The sequence below is a fragment of the Ambystoma mexicanum genome, chromosome 11 (genome assembly GCF_040938575.1).
Source record: "Ambystoma mexicanum isolate Mex_15411 chromosome 11, UKY_AmexF1_1, whole genome shotgun sequence".
NCBI classification, from domain to species: Eukaryota; Metazoa; Chordata; class Amphibia; order Caudata; family Ambystomatidae; genus Ambystoma; species Ambystoma mexicanum.
The window spans coordinates 1,401,281,199-1,401,300,241 of record NC_090934.1 but is presented as its reverse complement, the minus strand read 5'-3'; the positions used below and the strand labels follow the sequence as shown (position 1 = coordinate 1,401,300,241).

At 48.6% G+C, this 19,043-nt stretch overlaps 1 protein-coding gene across 3 annotated transcripts in view; it reads left to right on the top strand.

Moving 5' to 3' along the window:
• Window positions 1-19,043, top strand: part of LRRK1 (leucine rich repeat kinase 1) — a 1,071,210-nt gene that overhangs the window by 659,577 nt on the left and 392,590 nt on the right. For all 3 annotated transcript variants that reach the window (XM_069625026.1, XM_069625024.1, XM_069625025.1), the window contains exon 21: window positions 11,938-12,109. In XM_069625026.1, coding sequence (XP_069481127.1) covers window positions 11,938-12,109 — 172 coding nt within the window. The remainder of the gene's footprint in view (window positions 1-11,937; window positions 12,110-19,043) is intronic.

Here is a 19,043-nt window from a genome sequence, read left to right as displayed (position 1 = left end):
TGAACTAGTTGATTTGTTAGTGGAAGGTGGTGCTGACAGGGAAGAATTTAGTAAGGGCCAACGTGAGTGCCCATCTCTGGAAAGCCTAAGGAGACAGGCCTGTTCCCAGCTTGAGGTTGAACCTCCTGGGAAGCACATGATTTATTGGGAAGGTAGGCTTCTGTATAGTGAGCATTCAGAGTCTACAGAAGGAGACCATAGGAGGTTGGTAGTTCCCCTTGCTCCTTCAGTTGGCGCATGAAGTGCCCCTTGCTGGTCACCTTGGAATCAAGAGAACCAAGCAAAGGTTATCCATGCACTTCTACTGCCCCAAGATGGGGGTGCAAGTAGAAAGTCACTGCAGGAGTTGTGCCTCCTGCCAGCTATCTGGTAAGAGTGGCTCAACAATTCAAGCTCCATTGGTACCACTTCCAGTTGTGGGGGTACCATTTGAGAGGGTAGGGATCGACATTGTTGGTCCCCTTGATCCCCAAACATCCTCAGGCAATAGGTTTATCTTGGTGCTGGTCGACCAGGCCACCAGATATCCTGAGGCCATCCCATTGAAAACTGTGACTGCCAAGGTTGTCAACATATTTCGTGCAGTCATCCCTTTGACCCTCCTGGTCTTGTATATATATGGTATTGAGTGTGATGTATTGGTTTACTTAGTGTTACTGTGATTTTTTGCTATAGTCTGTGTTACAAAGGCCTAGTAATAAATGTGTCTATATTTTTAATATAACACCTGTCTGGAGTAATTTGTAAGTGTCCTTACTCTGTGTGCTCATTGAGGTCCTTCAGTCACCCTCACCCCTCCTGAGACTTTGGGCCTCATTGCGACCCAGGCGCTGATGGGTTAACAGCGCCGTAAAAGGCTGCAGCGCCGTTAACCTATTAGCGCCTAATACGAGGTCCCTTTGCGGGACCCGACCTTAACGGCTGGTCTGGACCAGCCGTTAAAGTAGGGACCCGCAAAGGGACCTTGGTGCTAATTACGGTGCCGTAATTTGCGGCACCGTAATTAGCGCCTTCCCCATTCCCATTGAGCCCTATGGGGCTAAAATGGAAATGGGGAAGGGCCATGGAGGAAGGGGGAATTACCGCCCCGCCAACCTTGTAATGGGATGGTAATTCCCCCTTTCTCCATGGCGGAGTCGGTAACTTACCGGCATGGACCAAGGTGCTAATAGCACCATGGTCTTCCGCCAGGGTCGTAATGAGGCCCTTAGTCTTGACTGCCTAGGGGTGTAGTGCCCGGCTCACCCTGCCACAGCTAGGTATATGGTGCCCTGCTCACTAGCCCGCACCTAGGGGTATAGTGCCCTGCTCACCCTGTCACAGCTAGGGATAGGGTGCCCTGCTCACTAGTCCGCACCTAGGTGTATAGTGCCCGGCTCACCATGCCACAGCTAGAGATATGGTGCCCAGCTCACTAGTCCGCACTTAGGGGTATAGTGCCCGGCTCACCCTGCCACAGCTAGGGATATGGTGCCCTACTCACTAGTCCGCACCTAGGGGTATAGTGCCCTGCTCACCCTGCCACAGCTAGGGATATAGTGCCCTGCTCACTAGTCCACACCTAGGGGTATAGTGCCCTGCTCACCCTGCCACAGCTAGGGATATGGTGCCCTGCTCACTAGTCCACACCTAGGGGTATAGTGCCCTGCTCACCCTACCACAGCTAGGGATATGGTGCCCTGCTCACTAGTCCGCACCTAGGGGTACAGTGCCCTGCTCTCCCTATTACAGCTAGGGATATGGTGCCCTGCTCACTAGTCCGCACCTAGGGCTATAGTGCCCTGCTCACCCTGCCACAGCTAGGGATATGGCGCGCTGCTCACTAGTCCGCACCTAGGGCTATAGTGCCCTGCTCACCCTGCCACAGCTAGGGATATGGTGCCCTCCTCACTAGTCCGCACCTAGGCGTATAGTGCCCTGCTCACCCTGCCACAGCTAGGGATATGGCACCCTACTCACTAGTCCGCACCTAGGTGTACAGTGCCCTGCTCACCCTATTACAGCTAGGGATATGGAGCCCTGCTCACTAGTCCGCACCTAGGGGTATAGTGCCCTGCTCACCTTGCCACATCTGGGGATATGCCGCCCTGCTCAATAGTCAGCACCTAGGGGTATTGTGCCCTGCTCTCCCTGCCACAGATAAGGATATGGCGCCCTACTCACTAGTCCGCACCTAGGGGTATAGTGCCCTGCTCACCCTGCAACAGCTAGGGATATGGCACCCTGCTCACTAGTCAGCACCTAGGGGTATAGTGCCCTGCTCACCCTGCCGCAGCTAGGGATATGGCACCCTGCTCACTAGTCAGCACCTAGGGGTATAGTGCCCTGCTCACCCTGCCACAGCTAGGGATATGGTGCCCTACACACCAGTCCTCACATAGGGGTTTAGTGCCCTGCTCACCGTGCCACAGCTAGGGATATGGCACCCTGCTCACTAGTCTGCACCTGGGGTTTAGTGCCCTGCTCACCCTGCCACAGCTAGGGACATGGTGCCCTGCTCACTAGTCTGCACCTAGGGGTATAGTGCCCTGCTCACCATGCCACAGCTAGGGTTATGGTGCCCTACCCACTGGTCCGCACCTAGGGGCATAGTGCCCTGCTCACCCTGCCACAGCTAGGGATATGGTGCCCTACTCACTAGTCCGCACCTATGGGTATAGTGCCCTGCTCACCATGCCACAGCTAAGGATATGGTGCCCTGCTCACTAGTCCGCACCTAGGGGTGTAGTGCCTTGCTCACCCTGCCACAGCTAGGGTTATGGCGCCCTGCTCACTATTCCGCACCTAGGGATATAGTGCCCTGCTCAACCTGCCACAGCTAGGGATATGGCGCTCTACTCACTAGTCCGCACCTAGGGGTATAGTGCCCTGCTCACTAGTCAGCACCTAGGGGTATAGTGCCCTGCTCACCATGCCACAGCTAGGGATATGGTGCCCTGCTCACTAGTCCGCACTTAGGGGTATAGTGCCCTGCTCACCCTGCCACAGCTAGGGACATGGTGCCCTATTCACTAGTCTGCACCTAGGGGTATAGTGCCCTGCTCACCCTGCTACAGCTATGGCTATGGTGCCCCGCTTGCTAGTCCGCACCTAGGGTTATAGTGCCCTGCTCACACTGCCACAGCTAGGGATATGGTGGCCCGCTCACTAGTCCGCACTTAGGGGTATAGTGCCCTGCTCACCCTGCCACAGCTAGGGATATGGTGCCCCGCTCACTAGTCCGCACCTAGGGGTATAGTGCCCTGCTCACACTGCCACAGCTAGGGATATGGCGCCCTGCTCACTAGTCCGCACCTAGGGGTATAGTGCCCTGCTCACTAGTCAGCACCTAGGGGTATAGTGCCCTGCTCACCCTGCCACAGCTAGGGATATGGCGCTCTACTCACTAGTCCGCACCTAGGGGTATAGTGCCCTGCTCACTAGTCAGCACCTAGGGGTATAGTGCCCTGCTCACCATGCCACAGCTAGGGATATGGTGCCCTGCTCACTAGTCCGCACTTAGGGGTATAGTGCCCTGCTCACCCTGCCACAGCTAGGGACATGGTGCCCTATTCACTAGTCTGCACCTAGGGGTATAGTGCCCTGCTCACCCTGCTACAGCTATGGCTATGGTGCCCCGCTCGCTAGTCCGCACCTAGGGTTATAGTGCCCTGCTCACAATGCCACAGCTAGGGATATGGTGGCCCGCTCACTAGTCCGCACTTAAGGGTATAGTGCCCTGCTCACCCTGCCACCGCTAGGGATATGGTGCCCCGCTCACTAGTCCGCACCTAGGGGTATAGTGCCCTGCTCACACTGCCACAGCTAGGGATATGGCGCCCTGCTCACTAGTCCGCACCTAGGGGTATAGTGCCCTGCTCACTCTGCCACAGCTAGGGATATGGCGCCCTGCACACTAGTCCGCAGCTATGGGTATAGTGCCCTGTTCACCCTGCCACAGCTAGGGATATGGCGCCCTGCTCACTAGTCCGCACCTAGGGGTATAGTGCCCTGCTCACACTGCCACAGCTAGGGATATGGCGCCCTGCTCACTAGTCCGCACCTAGGGGTATAGTGCCCTGCTCACTCTGCCACAGCTAGGGATATGGCGCCCTGCTCACTAGTCCGCAGCTAGGGGTATAGTGCCCTATTCACCCTGCCACAGCAGGGATATGGCGTCCTGCTCACTAGTCCACACCTAGGGGTATAGTGCCCTGCTCACCCTGCCACAGCTAGGGATATGGGGCCCTGCTAACTAGTCTGCACCTAGTGGTATAGTGCCCTGCTCCCTCTCCTAGGGGTATAGTGCCCTGTTCACCCTGCCACCGCTAGGATATGGTGCCCTGCTCACTAGTCAGCATCTAGGGGTATAGTGCCCTGCTCACTCTGCCACAGCTAGGGATATGGCGTCCTGCACACTAGTCCGCAGCTATGGGTATAGTGCCCTGTTCACCCTGCCACAGCTAGGGATATGGCGCCCTGCTCACTAGTCCGCACCTAGGGGTATAGTGCCCTGCTCACACTGCCACAGCTAGGGATATGGCGCCCTGCTCACTAGTCCGCACCTAGGGGTATAGTGCCCTGCTCACTCTGCCACAGCTAGGGATATGGCGCCCTGCTCACTAGTCCGCAGCTAGGGGTATAGTGCCCTATTCACCCTGCCACAGCAGGGATATGGCGTCCTGCTCACTAGTCCACACCTAGGGGTATAGTGCCCTGCTCACCCTGCCACAGCTAGGGATATGGGGCCCTGCTAACTAGTCTGCACCTAGGGGTATAGTGCCCTGCTCACCATGCCACAGCTAGGGATATGGTGCCCTGCTCACTATTCAGCACCTAGGGGTATAGTGCCCTGCTCACCCTGCCACAGCTAAGGATATGGTGCCCTACTCACTAGTCCGCACATAGGGGTATAGTTATCACACTTCAGTAATGTCCTCTTCCTCGGAAGTAAACTCCGTCTCCCCTCCTTCCCATTCCTCCTCACCTTTCAACTTCGGTTTGGAATCTCTTCTCTTCCTGCTCCTCAAGGATGGCTTCTCTCTTTTTTTAGAAGATAAGGACGACCACGGAAGGACGCCACAGTGCCACCAGAATAGTGGGCTGTGGACGGATCCCCGTGCACATCTGTTAAGGAGAAAAAGCCAGAGGCATAAAAAAACCCTACACAGGATCGGATGCAGTCGTAGGCAGTTCCAACGAGAAGCTGTAGTACGGAGACTCTGAAATCTGAAGGCAAGTCCGATGGAGGAAATCCGGAAGTGGACCGAACAGCAAGGAGACAGAGAAATCACAGAGATCCACGGTAAGTAGAAGGGCGAACTGGAAGTTAGGGGAAGCAATGAGAAGGGCAACAGCGAAAACACAGGAGAATGGCGAAAAGAAACAAGGATCGGGAACCAGCCAGAGAAGCGGTAAATGATCGGAGAGAGAGAGGGGGAAACCAGAAGGTAGAGGAAATAATGGCGGTAGGAACCGCAAGGGAAATCACAAACAAGCGTTACCAACACAGGGAAGCCTAACGTTGCAACGCGTCAGTAAGACAGAAGTAAAGGGCTAAATACTTCCAGAACTGACGTGACTACAACGACTAGACCGGCAAGGCGCGTTGAGAAAACAACGTGCCGGAACATCTAATGGCGGCCACACTTCCAGCGATCCCCGATACGCCACTTGCTCCATCGCATGACAATAGTGCCCTGCTCACCCTGCCACAGCTAGGGACATGGTGCCATACTCACTAGTCCGCACCTAGGGGTATAGTGCCCTGCTCACCCTGCCACAGCTCCGGGATATGGTGCCCTGTGCACTAGTCCGCACCTAGGGGTATAGTGCCCTGCTCACCCCGCCACAGCTAGGAATATGCCGCCCTGCTCAATAGTCCGCACCTAGGGGTATAGTGCCCTGCGCATCCTGCCACAGCTAGGGATATGGTGCCCTGCTCACTAGTCCGCACCTAGGGGTATAGTGCCCTGCTTACCATGCCACAGCTAGGGATATGGTGCCCCTCTCGCTAGTCAGCACCTAGGGGTATAGTGCCCTGCTCACCCTGCCACAGCTAGGGATAGGGTGCCCTGCTCACAAGTCCGCACCTAGGGGTATAGTGCCCTGCTTACCATGCCACAGCTAGGGATATGGTGCCCCTCTCGCTAGTCAGCACCTAGGGGTATGCCCTGCTCACCCTGCCACAGCTAGGGATATGGTGCCCTGCTCACTAGTCAGCACCTAGGGGTATAGTGCCCTGCTCACCATGCCACAGCTAGGGATATGGTGCCCTACTAACTAGTCCGCACCTAGGGGTATGCCCTGCTCACCCTGCCGAAGTTAGGGATATGGTGCCCCTCTCACTAGTCAGCACCTAGGGGTATTGTGCCCTGCTCACCCTGCCACAGCTAGGTATAGGGTGCCCTGCTCACTAGTCAGCACCTAGGGGTATAGTGCCCTACATACCATGCCACAGCTAGGGATATGGTGCCCCTCTCGCTAGTCAGCATCTAGGGGTATAGTGCCCTGCTTCCTCTCCTAGGGATGTAGAGCCCTGCTCTCTCTTCACAATAGGACCACGTAAAAAACTGACAATTTCAATCATTTTGTGCAAAAACGCTCAGTTCAGATAAGGCATCTAAAGTCTGGATTTGAGTTTTTCCTGGGTGACCTGGACGGTCTGGACTTCTAGGGGAAGATGGCTCCTAGATCACTGGATGGTCTGGACTTCTAGGGGAAGATGGCTTGTAGATTGCTGCATGGTCTGGACTTCTAGGGGAAGCTAGCTCCTAGATCGCTGGATGGTCTGGACTTCTATGGGAAGATGGCTCCTAGATCGCTGGATGGTCTGGACTTCTAGGGGAAGCTAGCTCCTAAATTGGTGGATGGTCTGGACTTCTAGGGGAAGATGGCTCCTAGATTATTGGATGGTCTGGACTTCCAGGGGAAGCTAGCTCCTAAATTGGTGGATGGTCTGGACTTCTAGGGGAAGATGGCTCCTAGATCTCTGGACGGTCTGGACTTCTAGGGGAAGCTAGCTCCTCGATTGCTGGACGGTCTGGACTTCTAGGGGAAGATGGCTCCTAAATCGCTGGACGGTCTGGACTTCTAGGGGAAGCTAGCTCCTAGATCGCTGGATGGTCTGGACTTCTAGGGGAAGATGGCTGCTAGATCGCTGGACGATCTGGACTTCTAGGGGAAGATGGCTCCTAGATCGCTGCATGGCCTGGACTTCTAGGGGAAGATGGCTCATAGATCGCTGGACAGTCTGGACTTCAAGGTGAAGCTAGCTCCTAGATCGCTGGACGGTCTGGACTTCTAGGGGAAGATGGCTGCTAGATCGCTGGACGGTCTGGACTTCTAATGGAAGATGGCTCCTAGATCGCTGCACAGTCTGGACTTCTAGGGGAAGATGGCTCCTAGATCACTGGACAGTCTAGACTTCTAGGGGAAGCTGGCTCCTGGATCGCTGGACGGTCTGGACTTCTAGGGGAAGATAGCTCCTAAATCGCTGGACGGTTTGACCTTCTAAGGGAAGATAGCTGCTAGATCGCTGGACGGTCAGGACTTCTAGGGGAAGATGGCTCCTAGATCGCTGCATGGTCTGGATTTCTAGGGGAAGATGGCTGCTAGATCGCAGGACGGTCTGGACTTCTAGGGGAAGATGGCTCCTAGATCGCTGCACGGTCTGGACTTCTAGGGGAAGCGAACTCCTAGATTATTGGACGGTCTGGACTTCTAGGGGAAGATGGCTCCTAGCTCGCTGGACGGTCTGGACTTCTAGGGGAAGCTAGCTCCTAGATCGCTGGACGGTCTGGACTTCTAGGGGAAGGTAGCTCCTAAATCGCTGGACGGTTTGAACTTCTAAGGGAAGGTAGCTCCTAGATTGCTTGACGGTCTGGACCTCTAGGGGAAGATGGCTCCTAAATCGCTGGACCGTCTGGACTTCTAAGGGAAGATAGCTCCTAGATTGCTTGACGGTCTGGACCTCTAGGGGAAGATGGCTCCTAAATCGCTGGACCGTCTGGACTTCTAAGGGAAGATAGCTCCTAAATTGCTTGACGGTCTGGACCTCTAGGGGAAGATGGCTCCTAAATCGCTGAACCGTCTGGACGTCTAGGGGAAGATAGCTCCTAGATCGCTGGATGGTCTACACTTCTAAGGGAAGATAGCTGCTAGATCGCTGGACCGTATGTTCAGGCTCATTTAGTCGTAACTTCCTAAAGAAGGGCAGTGATGACTGGGGGCTCTGTGGTACTTTAGCCTACTAGTTCATAAACAGTCATGCGACTCATTCAAGGTCATTCGTTCATGAACAGTCCAGTGACCCATTCACTGTTTTCTCTCAAACAGATCAGGGGCTGAATGTGATGTTTGTACTATGACGTTGTCACACTGGAAAAACGTTCTATGGAGAATGTACATACTAATTGTTGCAATACATAATGAATAGGTTAACAAAGACAGAAACAGTGTTTCGGACAAGCTTTTTAAATACAGCAATATATTCAGATAAAAAGTGCTGGATTTTCTGTGTACAGAACTTGTGTCTTTTACCTCATGTTTGTAGTATGTGCTCTTGTCCTATTCTTGATGTATTCTCATGTGCTGTCAAATGTACGACACCCCGGACAAATATAATTTGTATCAAATTTGAGTATGATTTTTTTACAAAATCGTAATTCGATGGTGGGGATCCGTTACGTTTACACTGTAATGTAAGTGGCTCCCCGTGCTCACATTTTTGTCATTTGTACTGCAGGTTGCAAATATAAAGGGCAGAAGTGTACGCAAGTGAGTGAATGTGGCCTGGCATGCTGGCAGTGTTTACTTTTGTTTGTGAGTGCTGCTTGCCATGCTCGCATGACAAGTGGCGCATACAAATGAAGTGAAACCCACCCCCGGGGGCGGGGGGGGGGGGGTTAATTTCAACTGGGAACACTGCTTACCATGCTTACATTCTGGTCCATGTGTAATGTTTAAGGGGCAGTTAACTGTTGGGGTTCAGGTTTATTGTGACTAGACCCCCATCTTTACAGTATGGGTCACCTGCTATTTAAAATGTTGGTGTTTTACAAAAATATATTTTGAAATGAAATAAATCCTAATGCCACATTAGTGAATGGAGTCTCTTTTGAGACTTGGACTTCATACATTATTAAGACCATTGCAAGGAGTCCAGTAACAAAAGAAAATACACCATTGTATGCTAATAGGTGGCCATATACTTTACGTTTTCATTCAGGTTTCGGTGCCGTACGGTATGTTGATCCTCTTCTGTAGTTTGATAAATAGATTCAATTCTTACTGAACGTTTTTGGTGCTCCAGGTGAAACTCTTGCTAGCCATAAAAAGCTACAACTATAGCAATTAAACTCATCAGAACCACTGATGAAACCTGGTCACTGTAAAACAAGGAATCACACCTCTTCATTAATACTTCAAAGAATGTCAATGTGTGTTTTGTTCTCATTCATCACAATGGTTTAAATAAAATTTAAAATGCACAATTTAAATAATTTCTGTTTATATTCTCCTAATTTCAATCACAATATTTCAAAACGGAAACATATGTTCACATAACCCACAATCATGGTTCTTCATTATCTCTTTTGTTATGCTTCAGAAATGTAAATTCCAAAATCCAAATATACACTTTTCATAAATTCAAATTAAACACATTTCATAAGTTCCAGTGACAGTTTTATGTGTTGACATGTTATTAGCACCAAACCATTAATAACAAAAACTTTATGGTGCCGTAATACGAGAGATGATATCAAGAGGACTAAGGAATATCGAGCCCAGTGCGGCGGGCTTCTGGGCAACTACTGGGCAACCATACTACACGGGCTCTTTAAGATCATTAGTATCACCTGTCAATTTCCACAGACCTGGTTAAAGAGCATCACCCTACCCGTGTATAAAAAGGGCAGGGGTGACGACCCGGCAAAGTACTGTATGTTGGCAATGCTGGACTCACCGGCAAAATCGCATGCACTCATCCTAGTAGTTGATCTTAATGTTTGGATTACCGAAAGATAAGTTATTCCAGTGAACCAGACCGGATTCCGGAAAATTACAACTACTATGGCTCACATCCTAGTCGTTATAACTAAACTACTGTAGAGTACGCCTGGGCCACTTGCAAACACCCGGGATATGCCGCATCGGTGGATTTCAGCCTCGCCTTCGACACAGTGCTGCAAGAAAGGCTTTGGCGCACGCTGGCACAATGTGACACCTCTGCTGGTTTTCTATACATGATTAGGTCTTTGGATACCAACACAGTAGTAAAAGGTAGGGTGGGCCAAATGGGTGCAGGGACTGGGTGGATCCCACCTCAGGGTTGCATTTTCGCGCCTACATTTTTAACCTGTGCTTGGCAGACCTCTCAACTGCTTTTAACCCAATTACAATCTATCCGCCTAAATTGAGCAGTCGTCATGTTCATTGGTTAGCTTATGCTGACAACTTGGTCTTGCTGGACTGTACTCGGCGGGGACTGCAGCAGCAGCTAAATTCCCTTAGTTGCTACTGCATTAAGAAAGGTCATTAAATAAACACCAGCAAGACCAAGATCTGAAAGAGCTACGTTTGGACACTGAATGGCATCACAGTGGAAGAAGTTAAACAATTTCAATACCTCGGTGTCCTAATAGATCATTGGCTCAGCTGGTGTTCTCAGTTGACTAGGGTTACACTTGGGGTTTCCCAAATTATGGGGGCTCTTAAGGTCTTTGCTTACCAGCACAGAGGCTATACTTTGAAGATCTGTACAGTTTTAATCGTCCCTTCATTGATGTATGCAGTCACTATCTGGGGACTTCATTATGTAAATAGATTGGCTGGATGCAATCTTCCTAGGAGCTTGCCGATAGAATTTCTATATGCTGAAAGCAAAATCGCTACCCAAATGATTGCTAGTACTAAGAATGGTCACTGGGGGATTCGACACTCCAGTGACGAGTCACTGTTGTCTTTTGTTAACAATAGTTTCTGAGAGGGAGTGTTATCCAGAATATACATTATCTAGTCCACAGATGGACTCCATGCCTTAATTTGGAACAACAAATGCTATCTCTGAATAGTCATAAAAAAATATATCAAACGATATTTTTGCGACCTACAGAAAGAACAAAACTTGGTTGACCTGTAACAAAGGTCAATAGTTCATTATACCTTGAACATCGTGAGTAATTGTCCAGCTTCCCTTGTTACGCTGCTGCTTCTCCAAATAACATTACAAGCCCATCTGAGGATTCAATTTCAGAGGGGAGAACCACTTGGAATCATAGGTCCTAGACTTGGACTTCCAAGGAAGGAAGGAAGGATTGTGCGGCGGTGCTGGTATTTAGGAAGCACCTGCTGCTATATTGAGATGCTTGGATAGATTGTGAAGGAAGTGCTGGTTAGCATATGGTAATGCAGATATTGTGAGGGTGGGAGTGGAAGCCCTGTGCAAAAGAGGCAATGCTGCAAACCTAGCTTACCAATCGGCAAAGCTGTGAATGTGTATACATGAAATATTAGGTGAATATTAAAGTTAAACATTGATGATTGATTAGGTCTGGAACTGTCCAGTAAAGGTCTGTACACAAAATGGGAGTGTATAATAGTTTATACGTTTTCATTGTTTAACACTGCTTTTCTTTTTGCTTGTTAAAAAGTCTTAATTGTCTGTAGTATACATATTAATAATAAATAAATACAATGTTTACTGCCCAGCCCTTTACGTATTGAACTTTTCAACTCTGAACATCAGCACTTTGCTTACTGCCCCTTATCAAGAAGAGGGCCGTTTTGGGTGGAGTGTCTCATCCTGAGCCATAGTCCTATATTGTGAACAGCTATGCAACATTTCCTAAAATATGTCTTGCTTGCACTAGATTGGCTGCATATGTATTGTTTTAGTTGATTTGCTGTGATCCCATGCAATGCTAATGGTGTAGCATTATTTTCCATTTCTTCCAGTTACCTCCTCCCTCATCTCCTTCCAGCCAAACCGGGGTTAGACATCCATGGCCTGCGACATCTCACTACTAACAGTGTCCAAAGGCTCTTCAAGATGAGCTTCGTACCGGTCGGCTTCTGGCAAAGGTTTATAGCTCGGATGCTGATCAGCCTCTCGGAAATGGACCTGCAGGTAAGAGAATCAGTCGCTTGCTAGAAGTGGTTGCATGTTAATGGTATTGCTTCGATGATAGCAGATGACCATAGAAGACCCAATGACCCGAGCATTCTGGAATGAGCAGGCCACTCGGTCTTTCCTTTCCCTGTAGGCGATGAACCCTACAAGGATCTCTGCTGCGACAGGCAGACTGCTAATGAGTTGAGTGTTTACTGGTAATGACAGTTCACCTACTAAAACCTCTAGTAGGTGAGCTTGCTCAATTAATCAAATAGGGGATCATGAAAGGCAAAAGGTGTCTCCAGTACTAAATATGATCACGCCTGTGTACTTTTCTGTCCCTTAAGATTTGCTCAACTGTTGCTGAGTTGCAAACGCTGCTGCCGAATAACAGCCAGAACATAGACTCTTGATGAATCCTCAGTCTTTTTTTGGAGCAAGGCTTTAAAAATAGGGCCATGACCACGCAAAGGGGCAGGTTTTATCCATCACATGTGCATAGACTGTTACTGAGGCAAACAAGTACAAACTATTCAAGAGTTTCAGCAAACAACCTATCACGAAGGCAAAAGGACTGGTAGAGTTTATTGGCATCATTAGTCCCTGCGTAGAGACTTGTCTTTTATTCCGGATTCTTCAGATTCCCAACACGGTAGGTAGGCCTGAGGGACCACGAAGATGCCTAACAGTCATCTTAGATTCATATGTTGGAGGAGGTGCACGCATGAACAGTTCCTCCACATGGCATCCATTCACCCTGTGAAATGCCCCGTCCCTCAGATCCATTCTTCTCCTTTCATTGTATCGGAGCGGAGTTGGTCTGACAGTGGTCAGCTCAGGAGAGATCTTACTCGTCTTCACATTCATGCTTTCGACGCATTTTTAGTGGCGTTCCATTTTTTCCAGAACCATTTTCCTATTTGTTATGGTGAGTAAGATCGCGATAAGAAAATGAAGGACCACCGTGGGCCTGGAGGCTTCAATATTTTGTCTACTCCAGGCCATAGGTAAGCTAGTTAGTTACAAATGAACCGTATTGAATGTGTCAATTGAACACAGTCAACCATTTTTCTCAAATAGGATAAGGCCCTGCTCCTTTGGGGCAGGATGCGGTTTGTGATCCGGCTCCAGAAATGTTGGAGTCATTTTACATTTCAGGATAAGCTTCTGCACATGCCATGTAGCACGATCTCCCTTAAACACACAGACTGGTTGACAATGATGTAAGCGTGTGTCCATTTGAAGGTGAAAGCGGGCACTTTCAAGGTCATGAAGCATATTAAATTATATTGATATATTAATTAGTGAGCGTGTTATTTGTCTGGCCAAGTGGGGTTGTCCTCTTTAAATGAGTGGAATTTTTTTTTCAGCCTTCAATTACTTTTTATGACTGTAACATATCTTGACAATAAATAATGGAGTTAGTACGAGTGTGATATGTGTCTTGCTACAACGTATAATATGAGTGTGTCATTTGCTGAAGCGGGGTTTGGAGGTCTAGGGGTTGGGGCACCTTGCTTCTAAGCAAGTAGGAGTAAGTGAAGAGTACTTCCATGAAGGTGTTTAGGTGTGCTCCAGCACAGTGCTTGTCTACTGCACCGTAATGGTACTGGACTCCTAAGAATCGAGAACCACATGAGCACTTTTAAGGATTGCCTGAACACATCCTTAAGACACCATGTCCTTGGAAAAGAAAATGAAAGCACTGCAGCCAACTCAAGCCGTCTCCTTGATAGACGTAGCCACTCGAGCCTTCTCTATGATAGATGTAGCCACTCAAGTCTTCTCCATGGTACTTCTAGCCACTCAAGCCTTCTCCATGGTAGATGTAGCCACTCAAGCCTTCTCCATGGTAGATGTAGCCACTCGAGCCTTCTCCATGGTAGATCTAGCCACTCAAGCCTTCTCCATGGTAGATCTAGCCACTCAAGCCTTCTCCATGGTAGATGTAGCCACTCAAGCCTTCTCCGTGATAGATGTAGCCACTCGAGCCTTCTCCATGGTAGATGTAGCCACTCAAGCCTTCTCCATGGTAGATGTAGCCACTCAAGCCTTCTCCGTGATAGATGTAGCCACTCACTAAGTGATGAGATTGAAAGCCAAACTGAAGCTTAACAAAGGAACTTTGAAGATATTTAATGTTAAGTAAGGTTACGCTTGTTAAGTGCACTTTTAGCTATTTGCACACTTAGATGGGCAACAGTGAAACCTTTCCGGACACCCGAAAGCGGTTAATGTTGTTTTGGTGTTCTTGGAACCTTTGTGACCCCTGCATATGAAATGTTAGTGTGGCTCTGTATCCTAGAGTGTTTGAGGCAGATAGTTGCCTCTCTTTTGGGGGGGTGGGGAGGGTCAGGGCTTGCAAGCTTACACCACATCTGAATGCAGATGGTGGCGGGACTTTATTATCTAGAACGGCTACTGATCGAATCCATTACAGCCCCATCCATCTTTGGGTCTCCATTTAGAGAAAAGATCAACCAAATCTAAAAGGCTTAGTTATAAAGATCAACTCCCTGGGTTATGTGAGAAATGATTGGTTAGATTTGGGCCTTTTCAGTGTTCTCCTCACTCAAACACTATTCCACAAAATGTGAAGTACCTTAAAGTTGCTCTATTCGATGAAAGGGATACAGAGTTGAATTACTCGGGAATTGCATTATCACAAGCCCGCGAAAAGGTTGTACAAAGTGCATTCGTGAAATTCAAGCAAGAAAAGTGAGGGTTTTAATACCCCAATTTTGAGTTTAGTCAGCAGCTGTCTGCTGCTTCTGTAACATGGAGAGCGTCCACTTCCCAGATACTAACACTAGGCCTCTTACTTAACACAATACCAATGCGCTCGGATCACTGTTAAATGTATCATTACTTCAGCCATTGCCTCCAGCATTGAAACGCTTTCTTTCTATACCCAGGACTCAAGTCTAGGGTACACGCGGGTGGACGGAGTCCATCCACTTTTTTCAGAGGTTTGACTCGGTCCCCCCTGCTAAAACGAGAAACATTGAATGTCCTCTTTGAATTTATAAACTAAACCCAACCTCAAGGATCAAACTGAATTCGTCGTGGTTGCAGGCCAGACACTTCTCCAGTGCTCCATATAACCTGATGAAAAATGACAACTAAAGGTGAAATGTCCCATTTCTTGAATTGCAAGTCCCAGGGAGAACATTTGTAGTGGTTCTTGGAGTTTAAAACAAGCACACCTTTTAACATTTTCAAAACCACTATTAGAAGAAAATACCCTCTCTTGGTTTTGTGTGTGTGTTGATTTTATGAAAGGCAAATACCATTCGTCCTGTGCAATTTGGGTGGTTATGCAAAGTCAATTTAATGAAATATGCATATTTTACCTCGATATGCTCATTTCTGGCGACGTCACATCCCATTGTGTTTGTTGAAGAGTCCCCCCACTTGAATTTTTAGGGCTTGACCCATCTATACCTGCTCTGTACATGAATGGTCACTAGACACGTGTTTGCTGCTTGATTAAGGGGATATTGCACCTGTAATGCCCACGCTGGAAATCCAGTCTGAGACAAATAAAAACCTTATGGTTGGTTCCTTGGGGGAAGGGTTTATGACCAACTTTTCTTTTTTTAATATTATTGGTGTAAGGTTTAGAATTCAGAGAACACGTATCTAGTATTGCACATAGTCCTATTGGGAAGTCGTATCCTGCCCTAAATACACTTTATCTCACTTCCTTGTGATGCTTCGTTATTAACTGCTTGCATTTGTATACTACAGATTTACTTGCAAGTTTGATGTATATTATCCTGTTTTAACCCAGATTGTTTGATACATTTGGTGTATTGGCAAACTACTTGTCTTCAGTATAGTCATTAGATTAAACATGAGATGTATAAGTGGTGTTTGGTTAATCTGTGCTTTTGTACTACTGGTTATTGATTGTGTCTTGTTATGTATGTGTTTGGTTTTATGTAATGCGGATCGAGCTGGGAAACCATGGCACGCTGTGCAACAGAGGAATACAGCCAAAGGATACAATTGGATACATGGATAGGATACATGGCAAGATTAGATTAAACATGAGATGTATAAATGATGTTTGGTAAATCTGTGCCTTTGTACTACTGGTTATTGATTGTGTCTTGTTATGTATGTGTTTGGTTTTATGTAATGCGGATCGAGCTGGGAAACCATGGCGCGCTGTGCAACAGGGGAATACAGCCATAGGATGCAATTTGATACATGGATAGGATACATGGCAAGATTGGTACATCTCTGCTTTTGTACTACTGGTTATTGATTGTGTCTTGTTATGTATGTGTTTGGTTTTATGTAATGCGGATCGAGCTGGGAAACCATGGCGCACTGTGCAACAGGGAAATACAGCTGTAGGATACAATTGGATATATGGATAGGATACATGGCAAGATTGGTAAACCTGTGCTTTTGTACTACTGGTTATTGATTGTGTCTTGTTATGTATGTGTTTGGTTTTATGTAATGCGGATCGAGCTGGGAAACCATGGCGCACTGTGCAACAGGGAAATACAGCTGTAGGATACAATTGGATACATGGATAGGATACATGGCAAGATTGGTAAACCTGTGCTTTTGTACTACTGGTTATTGATTGTGTCTTGTTATGTATGTGTTTGGTTTTATGTAATGCCGGATCGAGCTGTGAAACCTTGGTGTGCTGTGCAACAGGGGAATACAGCCTTAGGATACAATTAGAAGGCTATATCATTAAGGGTACCGACGGGAGGAAATGGAGAGTGGGGGAGGAAATGGAGCGTGGGGTTACACATGCTTGCAAGCACGGGGTCCAGGTTCGGGGGGGATAGTTGGGCCCAGTCTGGGCCCTGGAACTTCTGCAGTGTATTGGCTCTTGAGAGGTTCTTTGAAATGCTGCATCTCCAGCCATTTTCGGAATTGCAAGAGTGGGTTGACTAGTCGAATGTCAAGCAGGATGGTGCGCTTTTTCTCAACATTAGTAATTCGATGGCAGTGCGCCGTTACGGTAAAACTTTAGAGAAGGCGGCTTCCCGCCACCAAATTTTCACCATTTGCTCCGTGGGGCGCCCATGTAAATGGCAAAAGGCACTGTAGAAGTGGCTACACAACGCTTTTGCCTTTCATGTTTGCACTCAGCAGGGCACAGTGAGTAAACGCTGCCTGGCATGCTGTCATATTAAGCTACATTTTATTTCCATTGTGAGCACTGCTTGCCATGCTCTCATGCCAGCATGTCGGGGGGTGCTTTCTTTTAAATTGTACACACTCCCTGCCAAGCATGTACAATGGATCCCTATGGAACCCACCTGCTTTTTGCTGGTGCATAAATCAGGCGGACCCTCACTTTCTATTTCTGCGCAAACGGAGTGGGAGGCTCTGCTCTCCCCCAGCTGATCATCTGTTGTTCGCTTTCCTTGGGCGTACATGCGCCGCGATGCTGCCTCTCCTTGAGGTAGGTGCAGTGCCCCGTGTTAGGGCTCCTGCTGGGATCATCACCACCTTTTTTGAGGCCAAATGTGAAAAAAGTCCGAATTTGTAGCGCTTTTACCGCGCTTTCCTGCATTGCTCCTCTGAAGCTCCTGGGTCCTGCTATTTGTTTAATTTGCCTTTCATGGAACTTGGCAGCATTTCTTTTGCCCCCACCATGCGCTCTCTTCAAGATGGCGGCTCGGGGGTTGCTGTGTGTGAAGCAGTGGATGCTAGCTGCCTGGCCTGCCCCTCTCTGCCATTGGTTGCTGCCTTCCTCATCTGCACAACTGAGGACCGACAGGCGAAGCCGGCCCACGCTCCAAGGCCCACTTCTAAGGCCCCTGTCAGCTTCCTGTCTGCTTTCCGGAACGCTTTCGTGATGCCACCACCCCACAATCACCTTTTCGACTCTCTATTTGGGCCCCCCAGGTCACACAGCCCTGAAATTGGACTACTAAAGACTCTCCTATTTACCTCTCTGTGTCTTTCTGTGTCCTCCCTCTATCCTTTACTCTCCCCTCTTCCTGCGCTAACTGCTGCCTCCTAGATTTATTACCTAACCTTCCCCACCCCTCACACTCAACTCTACTCTTATCTAATTTCACCAACCTTCAGACCCACTTACCGCCAATAGCGCTAAGAAGAATGTATTTTTGAAAGTCAAATTTGGGTGTGTTTTTAGAAAGTCAAATTCGAGTTTCAAATTTGGGTGTGTTTTTAGAAAGTCAAATTTGGGTGTGTTTTTAGAAAGTCAAATTCGGGTGTCAAATTTGGTGTATTTTTTAAAGTAAAATGTGGGTGTGTTTTTCATTGCATTCAGCGCAATGACGCTCACCTGCCTCTGTCTCTCAACACCCCCTCTCTCTACCTACCATGGCGCTATCAGTTTCTCCCATCTACTCTAATTGCTTTACTATCGACTATCCCTCCCTTCTCACAAAATCTGGCAAGAAGAAATTCAAAAAGGACATCTTGACTTCCAACTCTGGTCTCCCCTCTAGCGCTTCTACCAGACAAACCCTCACTGACATCCTCTTTGCCGTTCCGTCACCTGACCTTTGGGCCCCTCATATGGTCTCTACGCTCTGTCCTCTATCTTACTCTCCCATTAATGGCGGCACCCGCTGGGAAGTCCATATGGATTCCTTTGACTCCTCCAGAGTCTTCATTAATATCTACCTAAATGACGCTGTCATGGTGCAAGGCCCTCAGGCCAACCTACGTTTCTTTGACAGGCGGCTCCCCCGCCTCATCAATTTCCTCCCTTCTCCTGCTGTCCCCCCCCCACCTCCCTCGGGTACCTTGTCTTCTTCCACTTCCTCCCCTGCCCCCTCTCTTACTCCCTCTACACCTTCGCAGGACGTACCTCAGCCTTGTACCCCTCCCCGGAAGGTCTTCAAGGCTGGCAACCCTCTTCATCTTGCCACTCTCAACCCTCGCTCTGCTGTCAAACACTCCTCTGTCATCTGCCACCTCCTGGAAGAACTTGACC